We start from the raw sequence: 17,877 nt of genomic DNA, 5'->3' as shown, positions 1-17,877 counted from the left end.
CAGATACAAAGTAACACACCACATTTTACTGGTGGTAACGGCATTAGTAACACCGTTAGTTTTAACACTGTTATTCTCACCACTGATTAAGACGGAGGGGGTTCAGGACATTTACCTCCTCCACTCACTGAGCACCAATTGCTTTGTCTTCATTGCTTAGTTTTCTGCTTCTTCTAATCTGTACATCCTTTTCCCACATTTTTATCCCACCCAGGTTATCGTGTTCGCCTGGGCTCCAGCACAGACAAAAAGGACACGGGTCGTCTCCACGTGGACTTTGCTCAGGCCAGAGACGACCTCTACGAGTGGGAGTGTCGACAGCGCATGTTGGCCAGAGAGGAGAGACACCGACGAAAGATGGAGGAGGATCGACTCCGACCGCCGTCACCTCCTCCAATTGTCCACTACTCCGAGCACGAGTGTGGTCAACTGGCAGACAAAATCAAAGGTAGGATGACCTGATAAAGCAAAAAGCATATACTAAAAAATGAGTGCATGATGAGGTTGGAAAAAATGCTGAGTCTCCAAATGCAGCAGGTCAAACAAACCAAGCTGTTCTCTGATGTTTGAGCAAATCCAGGGATTTGTTTTTCAGAGGTCACTGTTAAACACTCTCTATCAGTTTACTCTTTCATCTTGTCCTTTCTTTTTCTCCTCTTCCCGGCTCTCCCTGAGGTTTCTGGCTGTATGAACTTGTTTCACTAATGAGCGAAGACACTTCCAGGTCTCAGCCACCGTTGCCCGTTAATAACTGTGACTTTCAGCCTCTCCACCATCTGTTGGAGTCTTTCTCAGCTCTTTCTTTCTTGGCCTGGGTGTAAAGAACCAACTCTGTGTTGTGGTAACCGAGGATTTGTTTCTAATTACTTTTGGCTGCTGCTGTGAAAAACACACATTCTGGCTTTTTGCTGCAAGTTTAGGGTTTACTCCTCCCTGAATCTGTCACCAAGAGAGGAGAAAGGAGTTCAGCCCTTTTCATTGCGTGTTATATTCCTGTTTGATGACAGGAGCTAAATGTTTAACCCAGACCACCTCTAGAGGATTTAATCCCTTCTTTTGTTTCCTCTCTCTGTCTCTCTGAGGTGTCGTTGAATTCTCTGCTTCTTCAATAATGACACTTCACTTATCTCCTTTATCCAGTGTGTGTTTTGTTCTCTTGTCCTTCTTCTCTTTGGAACACTGTGGTCTAATATTTAATCATTTTTCAGTGTCACCTTACTGAAACAAACCCTGAGTCAGCATTTTTACACGTTTTAAAACATGTTTTATAACAAGGCCGGCTAAGATACTTATTTTTTTTGACAAGACAATTTTGACCCGTCCTCTTTCTCTGTCCTCTGTTCCCCTGAAACAGATGACGGCAAATTTCCTGAAGCGGTGCGTGTGCTCTTGACCTGGTTGGAACGAGGCGAAGTCAACCGCAGGAACGCCAACAACTTCTACTCCATGATCCAGTCGTCCAACGGCCACATCCGCCGGCTGACGGGCGAGAAGAGTCAGCACGAGAAGGAGATGGAGGAGGCCAAAGACAAGTTCAAGACCGCTCTGGCTGGAATTCTGGGTCAATGTGAGTCTTCTGCTCTCAAACACACACACACACACACACACACACACACACACACACTGCAATGTTGAATCTTAAACACACCTCCTGCTGGACTGATCTCTGATTGTGTTGTAGTAAATGTCAGATTTAAGTCAGAGGGGTCTTGTCAGAAATTTGCCTCCATAATAAATGTTTGGCTAGTTTTGAAACCCTTAGACATTGAGCATGAACATAATGCAGGTTTGAAGCAGAAACTACTGCAGTTTGAGTTTTGATCAAGTCTTTCCATGCCTGGAGAAGTTGATGCTGAAAAAGGTAAGTATGAAATCATGCACAGGCCAAACATAATGGATCTTAATCCTATTGATTACAAGGACCTAGAAGTCATCTGATTCATGCTAGTTTAACTTATGGAAGAAAACTTTAAGGTGAGTTTGTTTTTCTCCTAACAGCGTTATCGTATCACTTATTCCCTTTTACTCCTCTGTGTTACAAGTACATCAAACATTAATGGAAACAATGGCAAACATTGTGGTGGATTATGAATCATGTTGCCTTCAGAAAAATTCAGTAAGTATGTTTATTGCATGAATCCACAGGAGGGCAGACATGTTGAATAAAATGCATGCTTTAGTTTACGAACAGCCAAAGGCGAAACATGCAGCTTTCCTGTGCTGCTGCTGGTTTCCAGCGCCTGAGGTGCTTTGTCTCAACATATCAAACTACATGCATGTTAATTATAATGTGAACATCCTCCAGTACAAAGTAAAGGTCCTTATTCTCTGCCTTTACTACAAAAGAGGTAAACATTGGGGGATGTATGTGTCCCATATGATAGAGAAAGGAAGGAAGAGAAAGAGTTGGTATTCTTGTTTTTCCATCATTTAAAAAAATACGATCCTTTTCCTTTTCCTGACGCAGGCCTGCCCTCAAGTCAGAATCAAACTTCTTGTCCAGACAAAACAAATTAGGTCGATCTATCCTTTAAGGTTCTGCCGCACAGGTCTGTGCAGACCTGCCTCAAAGTTCAATTCACCCACGTCACAAAAAGTATCTTGCCTATAGATAGATTGACATGTGATTGATAAATGGATTGATAGATGGATAGAATTGCAGAGAAGTTAAAAGTCTTGCAGGTCTGTCTGTGCCCTTTCCTCTGGTCTCTGACTCCTCCATCGATCTGCTCCATCAAATTACAGGCTGCTGGGAAGGGGCTATCGATCCCACACTGCTCTGTCTCTCAGCACTCTGAGAACACACACACTTAGCCGGTGGTCATATTGAGTCCAGCCTGTGTTCATTAGGAGCTCTGGGATACACAGACGAACCTTACACGTCTCTGTGACTACCTACATGTCAACAGATGGAGAGATTTTAGAAGGGGGATGACTTATATTAAGCTGAGATGAAACTTGACACTCGTTATCACTCATTGATGTTGTAGTGTTAGCTTTCTGAACTGTTGTTCTGCAGCCTTTGATTCATAAGCCAATCATTTTACATTGATGTACAAAGCACCATCAGAATAACTTTCACTTCACCCAAATGTCTGTGTGGTTTCAGTATATTAATAAGGCTTTAAAGACAAATTATCCACCAATAAAGTAGGATGTTTTTGCTTACACATGGCACCAGTTTGTGGCATTCAGTGCACTGGATAGTATCTTGGACGTACTTGCATTGAAACAGTTTAACAAAGCATCAGCAAGATACACAATCTGGAAAAACTTGCATCTTTTATCCAGCTCTTCTTTTTCTTGATGGTTTGTACCAGAGATGGGGACTTAAGTTTGCGACTCTAACTCGAGTCGCACTTTAGTTATGCACAAAGAGACCTGATTCTGACTCGTGTTTTGGGTAGGGATGGGTACCTTTCACATTTTAACAATATGGTACAGATGCCCAGTACCTAGCATCGGTACTAGTACTCAACAGTACCAATTTTCGGTACTTTCTAGGTTTATATGGTAAAAATATCAACTTTTTTAATTATAAAATATAAACGATTTTAAACTTAACATATTTATTCTTCAATATACAACCTTGCGGTGCTGTGTTCATGGCCACCATGGATAATTGCCTACTCTTCCACTACCTCACAGTCACAAGGATGCATTTAGGTACCTAAACATAGTACCTTTTGGTTTTACACGATTCGGTACCCGGTACTTTTGACAGAATTCGATCGGTACCTATGAAAGTACCCAACTCTGTACCCATCCCTAGTTTAAGGACTCATGAACAAGCATAATGTTTTTTTTTCGGCATAAGATTGGGGAAACTGACAAGTTTAATGTGATTCCTTCCTTTTTTCCATAGTAACCATGGTAACCACTTTATGTATCGGGTGTGTGCCTCGTGGCATCAAGTGGTATCGCTCATACATTGGATTAGGACAATTGCGACCGGTGGCAGACCTGCAGCTGCTGCCGTACCATTTGTCATTACATTGGGTTATAAAAACTTTACAAAGTACAGCACTAACAAAAGAAGTGCTGACTGCAGAGTCTACACAATCTGGATCAAAGATGTTGGATCCACCACATCAAATTTTGTCAGGCACCTAAAAACTCACCTAGATAGGATCATATAACGAAAATAACTAATCAGTACTGATACTGTATGCTAATAGATAGGAGTGATAATAATACAGTAAATGCTTTAAGTGCTTTTTGTAGATACAGCTGTGTATTGTTTGCAGACTAGATAGCAGCAGATGACAAAAGCTCATAAGACTTATTTTTTAGAGACTTGACTTAGACGCCCCCTAAAAAACTTGGGTCTGGATTTGGGCTTGCAAAAAAAAACCTTAAGAACATCTCTGGTTTGTGCTTTAAAATTTGTTGGTGCCTTCAGTGGAGCTGCTCTGCAACCCTGCAAAATCTTTTAAAGCACCGACCGCTCATGTGAACAGATCTTGCAAGATGAAGAGCCACTCACAGTGAATATATTAACAGATTATGCTCAGGAGGGTGTTTGAGTCGATATCTAACCAATAAATTGGACGATCGATTTGAATCAGAAATTCAACTTTTTCCTCCAGATCCAATCAGGACCACAGTGCTGCTTTTATAAACGTGTCCTTGGGCAATTTTTTTCTCTGCTGCTGTGGAGATGCACGGTGGTCGACAGTGGCACACTTCAAGTAGGTTATTTTTAGAAGCTGCTGGTTGCTTAGCAGAATTTTCTTTTTTAAACAAATATCTAACAAGACAAAGGTGCAGCCGTGCTGGCAGCTCTGTGAGTCTGTGCTGAGTGTACACACAGCAGGAGTAAACAGTTCATACGATGCTGATTGGAATGACTTCAATATGGCCCAGGATTTGATTTACTGAAAAGGATCAGGGTTTGAGATTTAAAGAGATTGTGAGGAGGTAAGTAGATGATACACATGCACTGGAACATAGAAACAGGTGTACAAACACACACAGTTCTTTGCGTCAGTAGTTGACTCCACGTTCTCACTCCTCTGCTCCTTCCCACCTGTCCTCTTTCTCTCTCTGTCTCTGTCTCTGAATGGTTTCTGGTCCCTCCCTGCATCCCGCCACAGTCGAACAGATTGTGTCTGTATTCCAAGCTGCTTCCAAACAAAAGGCATGGGACCATTTCTCCAAAGCTCAGCGCAAGAACCTGGACATGTGGCGCAAACAAGCAGAGGTTAGTCCACCTTGGTTTTTATTCTAATGTCCAAGTGCTTTATGGTAATCCAGACTTTCACCAGTTTTATTCACTGTCTATTTGTCTTTATTATTGTGCAGTTATTTATTTAAGAATATAAATGGTGAAATAACAAGTCTCCAGAGCAGCTTTCTTGCTAAAGTAAGTACTTAGAATGATAGCAGAAAGAGGAAGAGCTCCAAAGTGAGAAACACAGACACACACAGGTCCAAACCTCTGTCCCTTCCTCCTCCCCTTCTTCCTTCAGTGAATCTCACTGTGTTGGATTCAAGATACTGGGTGAGTTTTCTATTATTATGTATAGAGAAACCAGAAACAGAAAAGCAGTTTTGTCACTGAATGTATTCTCACCTGTATGTAAAATCATTACCTGTATAGGATGTATGATGGCTTGTTTATAATGGAGAGTCTAGAGTGAGGTGCAGTCCTGAGTCTAGTGGACCTTGTATGATCATACCCGATTGGTAAGTTTCTTGGTATAAAAACAAAAGATGTTTGGCATATTGTTTCAGAAATGTCCGACAAACAGTTTTTGTGACACAAACTTACAATATAAGCATTCTGAGTCATCAGGTTAAAGGTAGGTGCTGCAGGGAAAAGGGAGTTGTGGACAACATAACTCAAAAAGCAATTAACAGATCTGGATGAAATTTTCAGGAAATGTTTAAAATGGGATAAGGAAGAAGTGAATACATTTTGGAGCTGATCTGGATCACAGTCTGGATCCAGGATTTTTTCAAAGGATTCTTCATCATTGTCAGATAGGGACGTTATCATCATATGTGTATATAACTCCACCATAAATGGTTGGATTGCTTTGCAAAACAATACAAGACAAGGTCACCATAATTTCTGACAAATGTAAAAGTACAATCCAGATCCTGGAAATATTCTGGATACTAAGACCTGGAGTATGAAATATGTACTGAGTCATCATAATGTTCAACATTGTCAGGTAACAAATTATCGCACAAACCTGCAACTAACACCAAATTGTAGCAGACAGTCTGCTGAAAGGAAGTATAACATTAAAGTAGGACCAAAGTGTTGGTGACAATCACAATATGCTTGGTGGAGGTTTGCGCGCTCTGAGTGCTTTTCTAGTTAATTTATCTACAGATTCATTTAAAAAAATACACAATTTAATCCTGACTGTAAAACATTTCAGCCTCTGCTTATTTAAATGTATCATGCTCAAACAGCTTGTGTTTGAGATTTTAACATGTACTTGAAGAGTAAAAAGAGGCTGTATGATCATCTTCAGCAGCAGTCCCTCAAAGGGTCTCTTAAGGATCTTCTCATTTGGGAAACACTCTGGTCTGTATGTACACTGCAGCAGGATGTATTAAAATCCATTATGTGGATTGGAGAGGGTTTCTATCAGGCCTCCGGGATCCTTCCATTCTTTCTCATGCTCTTATAGTACTGAATATACACACAGCGTACACCAGGGAGTACAGCATGAGTGTAGATGCAGGTGAAATAGAGCGCTGTGGGTGGACTCAATTCTGCAGGCAGGAAACGTCACGTTGCCTTTCATTTGCTTCGTAAACAAATGTGCGTCTTGGCAAGAGTCAGTGGGTGATAGTGCTCATGGGAAATGGAGTCTTTATTCTGGAACAACACTGCCTCCAACAAATAGTCATCACAGGGCTTTGAAGTATCCTCAATCAGTTTCAGCTAACAAACCGACTGCATGGATTTGAAGAGATTTTACTAGTGCTAATTCATCGCACTTTAATCTCATATATGTTTAAGGTCCCTAAATAAAGAATTTGTCTTCTAGGACGTTACAAAATTGTAGTGCATGATCGATCAAATGAATACACAAAGAAGAAATCCACATTTTTTCAATTACATTGCAACTGTTGAGCTTGTCTTGGAGCTTGTCAATCAAAATCATGCTCGTAAACTACTGTGGGTGAGAGCGGTGTGCTCTTTGGATGAGAGCTCAGCATGGATATGAGGAGAAGATGTGAGATCACAGAGGCATAGCGAGACGCTGCAAATCAGAAAAGTTCAGGCAGATCAGGCTCAAACTGAGGATGTGTAGCGGTAGTTCAGAGAGAAAGAGCGGCGTGATCGGTAGAAAAGAAGACAGATCATGGAGATGAACGCAATAAAAAAGTTTGTTTTGTCTGTTTTTTGAATCAAAAACAGGAAGAGAGATAGAAAAGAAGAATCCACTCTTCTTAGGTAGTTTTGGTGTTTGCATAGTCGGAGAAAACGGTGTAATTTGGGTCTTGAAAGATCGTTCAAGATGCTCTGAAAATGGCTGGGGGCCAATGAGTTTATCGTGATAATTTTTTTAATGCATTAATTTGCTGTGTAATTGATTAATCTAATAACGTGTGAGAGCCCTAGTTTTTACATTGTAAAATTGCATCACTCCAAATCCTCATTTCAGTGGAGTCCTTCAGATCATTATTTTGTGTTCACTCTCACTTGCTCAGCATCACTTCTTGCAGAAGCAGCACAGGCAGCTGTTTTCCTGAAGAAGCACTGAAATCTAACCATAGGCCACACGCACACAGCACCAAACAGGCAGTCAAATAAGCTGTAATGCAGCTGAGTAGAGTGGAGCACTTAGCAGCGGAAGAACCAGAAACAAGACTCCAATTAAATGTTAATGTGGTCCTAGAGCTGCTGGATGTGTGTGGGGAGCATCTGCTTTTGTGAATGTTGTATGCTCGGCTTGTTCCAGTTGCTAGTCCTATCAGAGGCTCGTTAATATAAATCAACACAGGTTAAAAACATTTTTTCCCCACCAGGTATCCCTCCAATTAAGCAGCCCTGAGTCTTATCATGCTTTATCTTGTTTGGCTGGTCCGCTTGCTCATCAAACACCCTCTGAAGAAATGATCTAACTCTTTGACTCATGTGTTTGGTAACTTGATGCAAAAGTTGCCAGAAACCTTTGCTTTGATCACCAGCAACCACTGAGTAAATATTTGGGAGTCTTGGCTTGCTTGATGCTCAGATTTCATCACCATGATGTGTTTACTTTGGCTGTCCGTGGTTTGTCACTGGCCTTTTAGAGCAAACTAAGATGATTTAACCATGCCTCCGAGTGTTGTTTGATTTATTTTTGATGAGGTCTATGAGGTGAAATCATACATTCACTGTGTGAGTCGGGAATTAAAATGAGCTCAGTGTCAAAATTATTCAGTGTTTTATTTAAAAGCCAATCATTTTTTTGCTTATGAAGGTTATTTTTACACTGATGTTAAGGTTGGCCTGTGCAGTGCACTGGTCAGCGGTGCAGAGCTTTATAAGAAACAGCTCGGGGGTTGTTTATCATCAAACAGGCAGCCACTCTCAGTCATTGTAAACTCACTCTGATTCTTCAGCCTGGAGCTGAAATACGGAGAAGCGAGCCGCGGTGTTGAGAGGCTGCAGCTCCGAGGCAGAGTCCAACAACAGCTGCCTCCCTCGATCACTGTTTTTATGTGTGTGTGTTTGTGCACACTCAGCCCCAGACACACCAGATGGTTGTGTGTGTGTGTGCTTGTGTTGTGTGTAGAGTACCTGTTTGACCTCTGCCGTGGGCTCTGCCTGGTAATGTCAGCTGACAGATGGTTTCAAGTTTATTTACTCTTTGGCTGCGTTTTACTCACTTTGGCTCCTCTGGGAGTCATTTTCAGCCCATTTTACATACATTTTTCATTTTCATACCTGAAGTCTATGCTCTGGTGTTTTTACAGCACACAGGGGTGAGTCAGGATTGTCAGATATTGAATTAACCATTAAATCTGTTTTTTCTTTTCTAAATCAAATAGCTCATTTCAGTCGTAGTATCTCATCTGTAAGACTTTTTTTCATCTGTTTTTGGTTTTAATGTAATACAACAGCCAGATCTTTGCCACAATTGTATTTACTTGTGTATTTGACAGGGACATGTGCATGAAATGTTGCTTTAAACAGTGCTCGAATTAGATGCCTCACATATGGGTGTCCAGCAAGAGCTAATTTGCAACCTCTATCCATAAGATCCTTAAACCCATTGACAATGCACAAAAGGATTAATGCATTCATTAAATGTAGGACTCCAAAAACATGGTGACCAGCATAAGATAGAAAGAAGCTTTTTTTGTCACTGTATTGAAACAAAACACAACAACAATTTGTTTGCAGCAATCCAAAAAAGGTACATTTGAATAGATTATGAGTGAGTAGATAATAGTGAGGTGGCTGAATAAATGTGCAAGTTCTTATAAGTGAAGATAAAAGACCAACCAGATAAACAATAACCACACTTTTAGGATTCACAGATGTCAAACTTTACAGTCTGTATGCACAGACCTGCTTCAATTTCAGCTATTTTCATGTCTGTTAAAAACCTAAAGTTCAGTAAGTATTTTAGTTTCAGATTAAATGACACACATCTTCCATGATATCATTCTAAGATGCCAAATAAAGTACGGGTGCAGTGCTGTGGGAGTCATAACAGGAGAAAAACACAAGCTTTTATAAAACTTCGTAAAAAAATTTGCAAACCATGCTTTCTGGGGCGGAAGTAGCTTAGTCCGTAGGGACTTGGCTTAGGTCGGAGGGTCGCTGGTGCAGACCAAGATTAGAATTGGGCTGATACTTGGGTAGATGTTGGCTTGCATTCCTGAGCACTGTCGGATGCCCATGAGCAAGGCACCAAAACCCCCAACCGCTCAGATGCATGCTGAAGTTGCAGAACCATCACTCTGACCTCTAATCCCTGTGTGTTTCTGTGCAGAAGTGCTGTTTGTGCATGTGTGTATGTTTAGCATGTTCAGAGTGTAAAAAAGAAACAGAATTTACCCCATGGGGATTGATAAAAACTAGATCTATAATTTAAAAAAGTATGTCTTCTATATATCTTTGTAAAACTAGAATATATGGTTGACCTTCAAAAACATGTTTCTGCTGCCCACCATGATGTGCAGGCTCTTTAATCAAAACTTTTATCATTCATGCTAAAATAAAATTATTGATTTTATCTGGACTTTCAAATGTACTGTTCCACAAAAAAGAGGCTGGGAAAAGTAAACCTCATTTTTTTTATCATTTTATTGGACAGATTACAGTTATTTATTTGTGTTTCCGAACTGAAAAACATGATTTAGTGACTTCTCTTGTCAGTTTTCTGGCTCAAATAAAAACATGAAATTAGTTTGAAACTTTTCACTCAAGTTCAAAATGGTGAAATGAAAGAAAATCTCTGGGAAAATAAAAAGAAGTCAGATTCAAAGCACTGCATGATGCTGGGTAGGTTACTCATTTTTATGACAGTTGGTCATATTGTATGTGTACAATGATTTTGCACAGTCATTAAGTGGATCTTGATCTCCATGTTTCTGCAGGGGGAGGTGGGAAAGTCTTCAAATAATGAGTGTACAACCAGGAGTGACTATCGAATAGTTTACTTGCTTGAAGATGGATTAACACTTCCGATCTGTTTGTCTCTTCCACATTATATCGTTGTTGTTTTTTCCACCAAACATGATGGCTCGATGACCGTATGTTTCCAATTGTGGAAACATTAATAACAAAGTGTTGAGCTTTAACACAGCTTTAAATGAAGGGTGTATGTTTGCCTGCTTTCTGACCCTGATGCAAAGGAAAGTCTTTGTATGACACTGAATAAACATGTTTCCTTGACTTTTAACCCTCTTTTATCATAAAAGCTGCTTCAGTTTGCTAAAATCTCTGTTTTCATGTAAGCGCCATGTGCAGCTGTCAGTCAAACATCCTCTCCTGTCAGAAAATAAAAGCTGGAATGATTCCAGGGACACATGCATGAACAGATTAACACCTCAGTGTTACAGCGTTTAATGGATGCTGAAAGCATGGGCTGTCTGATGTGTGAACATTTCGAAAGGATTTTGTTTGTTTTGTGCTTTTCTCTGCACACACCTGGAAGGTTCAGTCTTATTTAGAGCAAATTTGCTTCACTGGATCGACCTTAAACTTTTAACCACTTTAAAAACTGCCTCTGCCACTGGTCTTCAAATGGATGTAGTCATTAGAGATTCTGTGTGAGGCTGAAAAGAAGTAGAGGGGAGCTGTATAATGAAGTAAAATCTGTGGCTTGGCAGAGTAAAACGAGAATAGCAGGAGTAGGCACTTCTTTATGCATTGAAGCTGCATGAGTGTGCTGTTTTCCTAGAGTAACAAGTACAATCAAGTGAAAAAGGAGTCTGTATTTGTGCCACAATCTGCTCTATCACTCAGCAAGAGGAGGCGTGTATCCTCAAACTCTCAGCTAGTCTTCCTCAGTGAAACAGTGAAAATCAAGCTCCAGCTAAAACATGCATCACCCATGATCCTCTGCAGCTCTGAGTCGCCCTCCTTTGTTTGTGTTTTCCAGGAGGTCAGAAACATGCACAACGAGCAGCTGATGGGCATCAGGAGAGAGGAGGAGATGGAGATGTCAGACGACGACATGGAGGACATGCCAGACAGCAAAGACTCAGAGGACTCAGGTATTCATGTGATGCTTTTATTCACAGATCAGCACTTCTGTTAGTGTGAAAGGACAATGTGCTGATCAAAGTCTAATCTGACAGTAATCATCCTTAAACCATCAAACAACCATCTGACAACTCAGCATGAATAAGAAACACATGCTTAAACATCAACATGTTGACAACATACATGCTCCACTGAGCCATCTGACTGTTTTTCACTCATGTCCAAAGCAGAAATCCAAAACAAAAAGCCTATGTGTGTAGGAGTGTGTTAGCGTGTGTGAATCTGGGGGTCGATAGCTCTACCTGTGATGTAACAGAGGGAGATTGCACAGAATCTGACCAAATGGTTGACATCTCCTCTCACTGAGCTGATGAGGCTCTCAGATCAATATTCCTCTCACCTCAAACTTTCATTTCACTGGTAGAGAACACACAAACACATACACAAACACACACACATATGAAGCCAGAGTTCATTCCTTCATGATGACTTCATGCAGCACTTGCTAACACCCACACAACAACTAACCTGACACACACTCACACACTCACCTCAGGATGGGGCTTATCTTCCCCGTCCAGTCAGTGTATTAAACTTTCTCCTAAGAGCTTCCTCTCAGGCCCACAGGAGCAGAGCAGAGCTGATAACACTGGACGTGTCTGCAGCTGAGCGGCTCTCGTACAGTAATAACTCCCTCTGTCTCCTCTCTGAGCTCGATAGGTCGGGTCAGATGTCCAGAACAGAAACACTCCAGGATTATCACAGTGCACTGTGTACTGTAGATGTCTGGTTATTGGACGTGGTTTATGTTTGCACATAAAAGTGTCTAGTTAGGAAACAGCAGTGTGCTTTACTGTCTTTTAAGTGAGGTAACTATGTTTGAATATTTCCTCAGAGTTTGTAAACTGACATCCAGTATGACATCTGATGTCAATCAAAGCCTCATGACTGTGTGGTGTTGTTTGCTGATGGTGCTGCCTCTCATAATAAAGCTGGAAGCCTTTCATCCGAGACTTGTTTCCTCAAACAGAGCGCTTTTTTATTTTCTGACAGCATGTCCACTTCAATTATTTCTTTAAAACTTTGCTAGAGTGTTACAGGTATCTCTATGGAGGGGTATTAGAGTTTTGTCTATGGTTTCTTAATCACAAGTTATACAAAGTGTAAATGCGTCTCAGGAATGCTGAGGTTATTTGAATTTATTAATATGTTTTTGGGAGAGTTTGTTTGTCTGTCTGTTTGTCTGAGAACAACGGATCCTTGTGAAATATTTAGGAAATGTCAAAAACAGAATAAGGAAGAAGTGATTAAATTTTACAGCTGATCTGGATCACCGTCTGGATCCAGGACTTTTTCAAAGAATTCTTTATCATTGTGAGATAGGGCTGTTTTCACCATGTGTATATAACTCCACCATAAATGGTCAGATTGCTTTGCAAAACAATACAAGACAAGGTCACCATAATTTCTGACAAATGTAAAAGTACGATCCAGATCCTGCCAATATTCTGGATACTGAGATCCAGAATATGAAATATGTACTGGGTCATCATAATTTTCAACACTGTCAGGTAACAAATTATCGTACAAACCTGCAACTAACACCAAATTGTAGCAGAAAGTCTGCTGAAAGGGAGTATGACATTAAAGCAGGACTAAAGTGTTGCGGGACAATAACAATATGCTTGGTGGAGGTCATATTAGTAAGCATTTGCGAGCAGCTTTCTCATCAACATGCTAGCGTTAGAAAGGAGTCAAGTTTTCAGAGTTTTTCCTGGCAGATCAGAGCGGAGTTCAAAACCATTTAAATAGGGAAACAAATTCAAATCTAAGGCCTCCTCTGCTTTTAGCTTTTAGATTGTCCAGAAACCATCCTAACCAACAAAAACAAGCAGAATGAGATGAAATACTGAAGTTTGATTTTATTTCCGCAAAGAAATGAATCAATGTTAATGCAATGAAACATGATAGTCAAACTGTGAAGGTGACTCCTGACACCATTATAGTTTGCAGTGATGAGGTGTAAATTGAACAGTGCTGCAGTGTTACACTGTATTACTGTATTACTCCGTCCTTTGTCCACTTTGTTGAAACCTGCAGGTGTTTCTCAAGTAGAAGCCTTAAAGGAGGAGAACGACTCCCTGCGCTGTCAGCTGGACGCCTACAGGAACGAGGTGGAGCTGCTCAAACAGGAGCAAGGCAAGAACCAGCCAATGAGGAGCGAGGAGGACAACACACACTCCCAGCAGCTCAGCTTCCTGCAGCAGGCTCTGCAGGGCATGCAGAAGGTATTTTACACCAGCACACACAAAGGCGTACAGTCGCTCTTTTCCTCTCCGACAGCCAACAAAAAGTTTAATCTCTTTTCGTTCCTGTTCTGTTCTGCTCCAGGTTTTCTCTGAGAACAAGGTCGTTCAGGTTAACCCATTCAATTTTTTACTTCAGCTGTCTTTTTATTCATGACCCGGCGCTCTCAAACTGAGTTTAATGGGAATACGAAGGAGAGTACACCTGTCTGCAGCAGCTGTTAGTGTTTTCTGAAGAGCCACTAAAAAGACACATTTTGAGGTTTTTCTTTTTGAAGGACAGCTGATTCTGTTACAAAAATGTCTTCCTTGGTATTTGATAACTCACTTGTATTTCTTGGACCACATCCAAGGCTTGTAAACTGTCATCTTTAATATTTGAGCTTTTTCTTAGTTTGAAATGTGTCTTGCATACCACACAGCAGAATTTTAGTGAATATTTACAAAGAAAAACAACAATAGAACTTGAATCTAGCTTCTTAATTTGGGTACTTTCTGCCCTCAAACCACTGCTCTTTAAGTTTAAACTCTAAGACCCAGTGTCCACATATGTGGACATTACATTTGTGCCTCTCAGAGCCATAATGCTTTTATTATTTAACATTTGACCTATTAGCCACATTAAGGAGCACTGCCCACATCATCTTTTGGTGATATCACGTTACACCCATATTAGTGAAAAAAACAATGTATTTATGTTCAAAAACACTAATAACAAAAAACTAACAGAGATCTCATTAATCAAACTTTCTGAACGGTAACTAATTTTAGTTATATATGTTTAAGTCTTACTTATCCCAGAAAGCAAGGTGAATTAAAATATGCACACCAGCTAAAAGCTTGGGTATTAAGAGGTTAAACTAAATATTATGATAAAAAAAACACTACAAGACAATGAACATCATCTTTTGCAGCCTGAGAGGAATGAACTCAAACACTTGACAGGAAATTTGTTTTTTGTGAACGCTTCCTTAAACTACTACCTTATCTTTAAACTTAATACCAAAGATTTCACCTCCTTACTTCCTTAGCTTCTTGGTTATTTTAAAGTGCCCTCACTTGAGCGAGCTGTCACAGGTAATTGAAGTAATGATGGATTTATATGTAGAGGATAAAATCCATTTCATCCCTGCTGTTCTTTCTGCACAGTAATCACCTCTCAGTCGTATGTTGTGTTTATAAGAAGATGAGCTAAATGGGCTCCTTTAATTGGATGTTCCTACTTGCGAGGCTCCACGTGTTTTATCACGCAGAGACACTAAAACTTCACACATCTTAAAATTCAAATTGAATTTACTTGAAATGTTAACAGCATGTAATGACAGCCTGTTTTCTCTTTTGTGAACTGAAGTGCACTTCAAAGGTGGGGAATGTGAAGCTTTGCGGATAAACATTTCCATCTGCGAGGACCCCCTGCTTCTCTTGGACTTGAAGTTTTAAGATTCACACAGCAGGCGGGGTATCTTCTTATACTTGAGAGGACAAGTATGAGATAAACACTGTTAAGCTACCAAAGCGTTCTGTCTGGTCTTTAATAATAAGAACAAGTGTTTCTTCATGACATAATTTGTCTTTTTGGGTGTTTACAAGAAAAGCATTTGACAAACTTTTCCCCCCTGGCGCTTATGTTAGATCAGTGTTATTTCAAATTGTTTCAGACCAAGGACCACTTATCCCCAAAAACAACTGACAGACCACTAAGCTGAATCTGATGCATTATAAATTGGCATGATACATGATACATGTAACGGCCATTGACTGTATAAAGAGTGGACAGCGTGGCTTCACCATTTACCATTGTACAGTGCAGGCGCCGCCATTGGCAGCTGTTATGCAGCGCATGAGTCCGGGCATGAGAGGAAATTATTATTATTATTTTTCTTTCAAGAGTTTTTTGGCTCTTCCTCCCGACGTATTTTACAATCCTTGAAAACAAAAAAAAACAAGAAAGGCAGTTGTCATTTATCTTAACGCCTCGTTTTAACCTCTTATAACTAATGAAAACAAAACTTTTCAGAAAAAAAAGGACATGAATACAAGACAGCCAAATGATATCTTCAAATCACCACAACAATCAGACGTGAGAAACATTTCTCCCAAGTGTATTAATATTTTAAAGTTTGACCACAGCCCATCTGGAATGACTGGGGAGATGGATTTTTTGACCTATACTGCAGCCAGCCTCCAGGGGGAGCAGAATTTGTGGCAACCTCACTTGAAACCAAGCAAGATGACATCCTTATTTTTTTTACAGTCTATGCTGACGGTCAAAATACACAAGATATGTCTCAGTTCGGGATCAGATAGGTTTCCATTCAAGTCAACTGGCCAACGCATGTGTTTGCTCCCCTGTTCCGGCAGTTCGCAGCAGATACACATCAATCCTATGTTTGCCGGATGCCGTAGCCGTGACGGGTCAATTCACAATAGAGCAGACCAAGTGGGACAGGAAGTTGTGCAAGGAAACTTCCAAAAAGAGCAAGTGACTTTCTAGCCAGCCGTGTTAAAACCAGAGTATAGTTAGCTTAACTTACAACAACAAATGGACATTATGACCGGAGCCTTGCCAGGAGGCAAGAGGTTTGAGGTTTTACAGCTCAACATGGTTGAAAAGATGCTCCTAAAATGAATGAGTGGGCTCTGGCAACCTTGGTGTCCACAGATCATAACTTTAGAAACACTGCATTAGGTTGATTTAAGCTGTGATTTAGAAGAATCTTTGGTTTCTCTTTGAAAAATGTTTATTAGACAGATTCGTGATGGGTTTTGCCTTGAGTAAAAGGATTTACATCCTCAAGTTGGTGAGTTCATTTGACTCTATGTTCCCCTTTTCTTCGCAGCAACTTCTAAAAATGAGAGAAGAGATGAAACAGCGAGAAGCAGAGCTGGAGAAAAGTTTGGAGGACAAACAGCAGCTGGAGAAGCAAGTCCAGACGCTGAAGGACGGACTCCAGAATCTGCAAAACACACAAGACATGCAGGTTAGTGTGACAGGAAACAGACATGTGTCAACTCTGAATGAAGTTTCCAAAGTTAATTTTCATATGAAAGTTCATCTCAGAGTTACGCTCTTTGTTTGTGTGAACACAACCATCTAATTTACATTTTAATAAGAAAGAAATTATTTCAAGCTGAGCTCCAACGCATAAAAGATATCAGAGGAAGAAGTCATCAGTAAACAAAATGAAAGAATGTGAAAGCTTTAAAATGTGATTTTGGACTGAGATGATGATGATGATAAAGTATTTTAAGCCAGCTAAAATTTATTTATAAGCTCATCAGATTTCTTAAAGTAGCTGTTGTGGATTTGTTGATACAGTGTCAACCCTGCAGGCGGACCCCACCATAGTGAGGACAATTTCTGACTTCAATCAATGTCCCTGTTTTCTCATTTTCCCCACAGGGAGCTTAATTCTTTTAACTTTATTGTTTCGTAATCCGCTTTTTAATTTTGAGTTTCCCCTTGAAAAAGCGAATAGTGCAGCTTTAAGCTTCAGAAAAGAGTTCAGTTATAAATCTTATGATCAACAACTAACTAATTCAAGTTTGAAGGACTACTTGTCTTTGTGTTGAGCCTGTATTCAGTGGTTTCTGGCGTCCTTCAGAGTTTGTCCTTTAAAGCAACAAAAGATTAAAAAAAACACAAGGGTTTAACATTTTAAGCTGGGCTTCAAAACGATGATAATCAATGCTCCGCTGATGAGTTTTACACTCTGTGTGAAAAGACTGAATACAACATTGATATCAAATGTGACCTACAAAAGCAAATCTGATCATCAGAAAGAAAAACTGACCATCTCTAATTATGATTTTCAAGTTATTGTAACCACTGCTGAGTGACTTATGAGTAAAAGACTTGAGCACAAAGAGTGAAATTGTTCATTTGGCTGGTAAAAGATG

General features: G+C 40.2%; 1 protein-coding gene across 3 annotated transcripts in view; it reads left to right on the top strand.

Moving 5' to 3' along the window:
- LOC141793342 (ecto-NOX disulfide-thiol exchanger 2-like) overlaps window positions 1-17,877 on the top strand; it is a 159,521-nt gene that overhangs the window by 129,557 nt on the left and 12,087 nt on the right. For all 3 annotated transcript variants that reach the window (XM_074673964.1, XM_074673966.1, XM_074673965.1), the window contains 6 exons: window positions 215-448; window positions 1,355-1,567; window positions 5,097-5,203; window positions 11,568-11,682; window positions 13,772-13,959; window positions 16,818-16,958. In XM_074673964.1, coding sequence (XP_074530065.1) covers window positions 215-448; window positions 1,355-1,567; window positions 5,097-5,203; window positions 11,568-11,682; window positions 13,772-13,959; window positions 16,818-16,958 — 998 coding nt within the window. The remainder of the gene's footprint in view (window positions 1-214; window positions 449-1,354; window positions 1,568-5,096; window positions 5,204-11,567; window positions 11,683-13,771; window positions 13,960-16,817; window positions 16,959-17,877) is intronic.

The sequence above is a fragment of the Halichoeres trimaculatus genome, unplaced genomic scaffold (assembly GCF_033239565.1).
Source record: "Halichoeres trimaculatus isolate MK-OKI-2021-1 unplaced genomic scaffold, fHalTri1.1 fHalTri1_scaffold_7, whole genome shotgun sequence".
Taxonomy (NCBI): Eukaryota; Metazoa; Chordata; class Actinopteri; order Labriformes; family Labridae; genus Halichoeres; species Halichoeres trimaculatus.
This window is presented reverse-complemented; position numbering and strand designations above follow the sequence as displayed.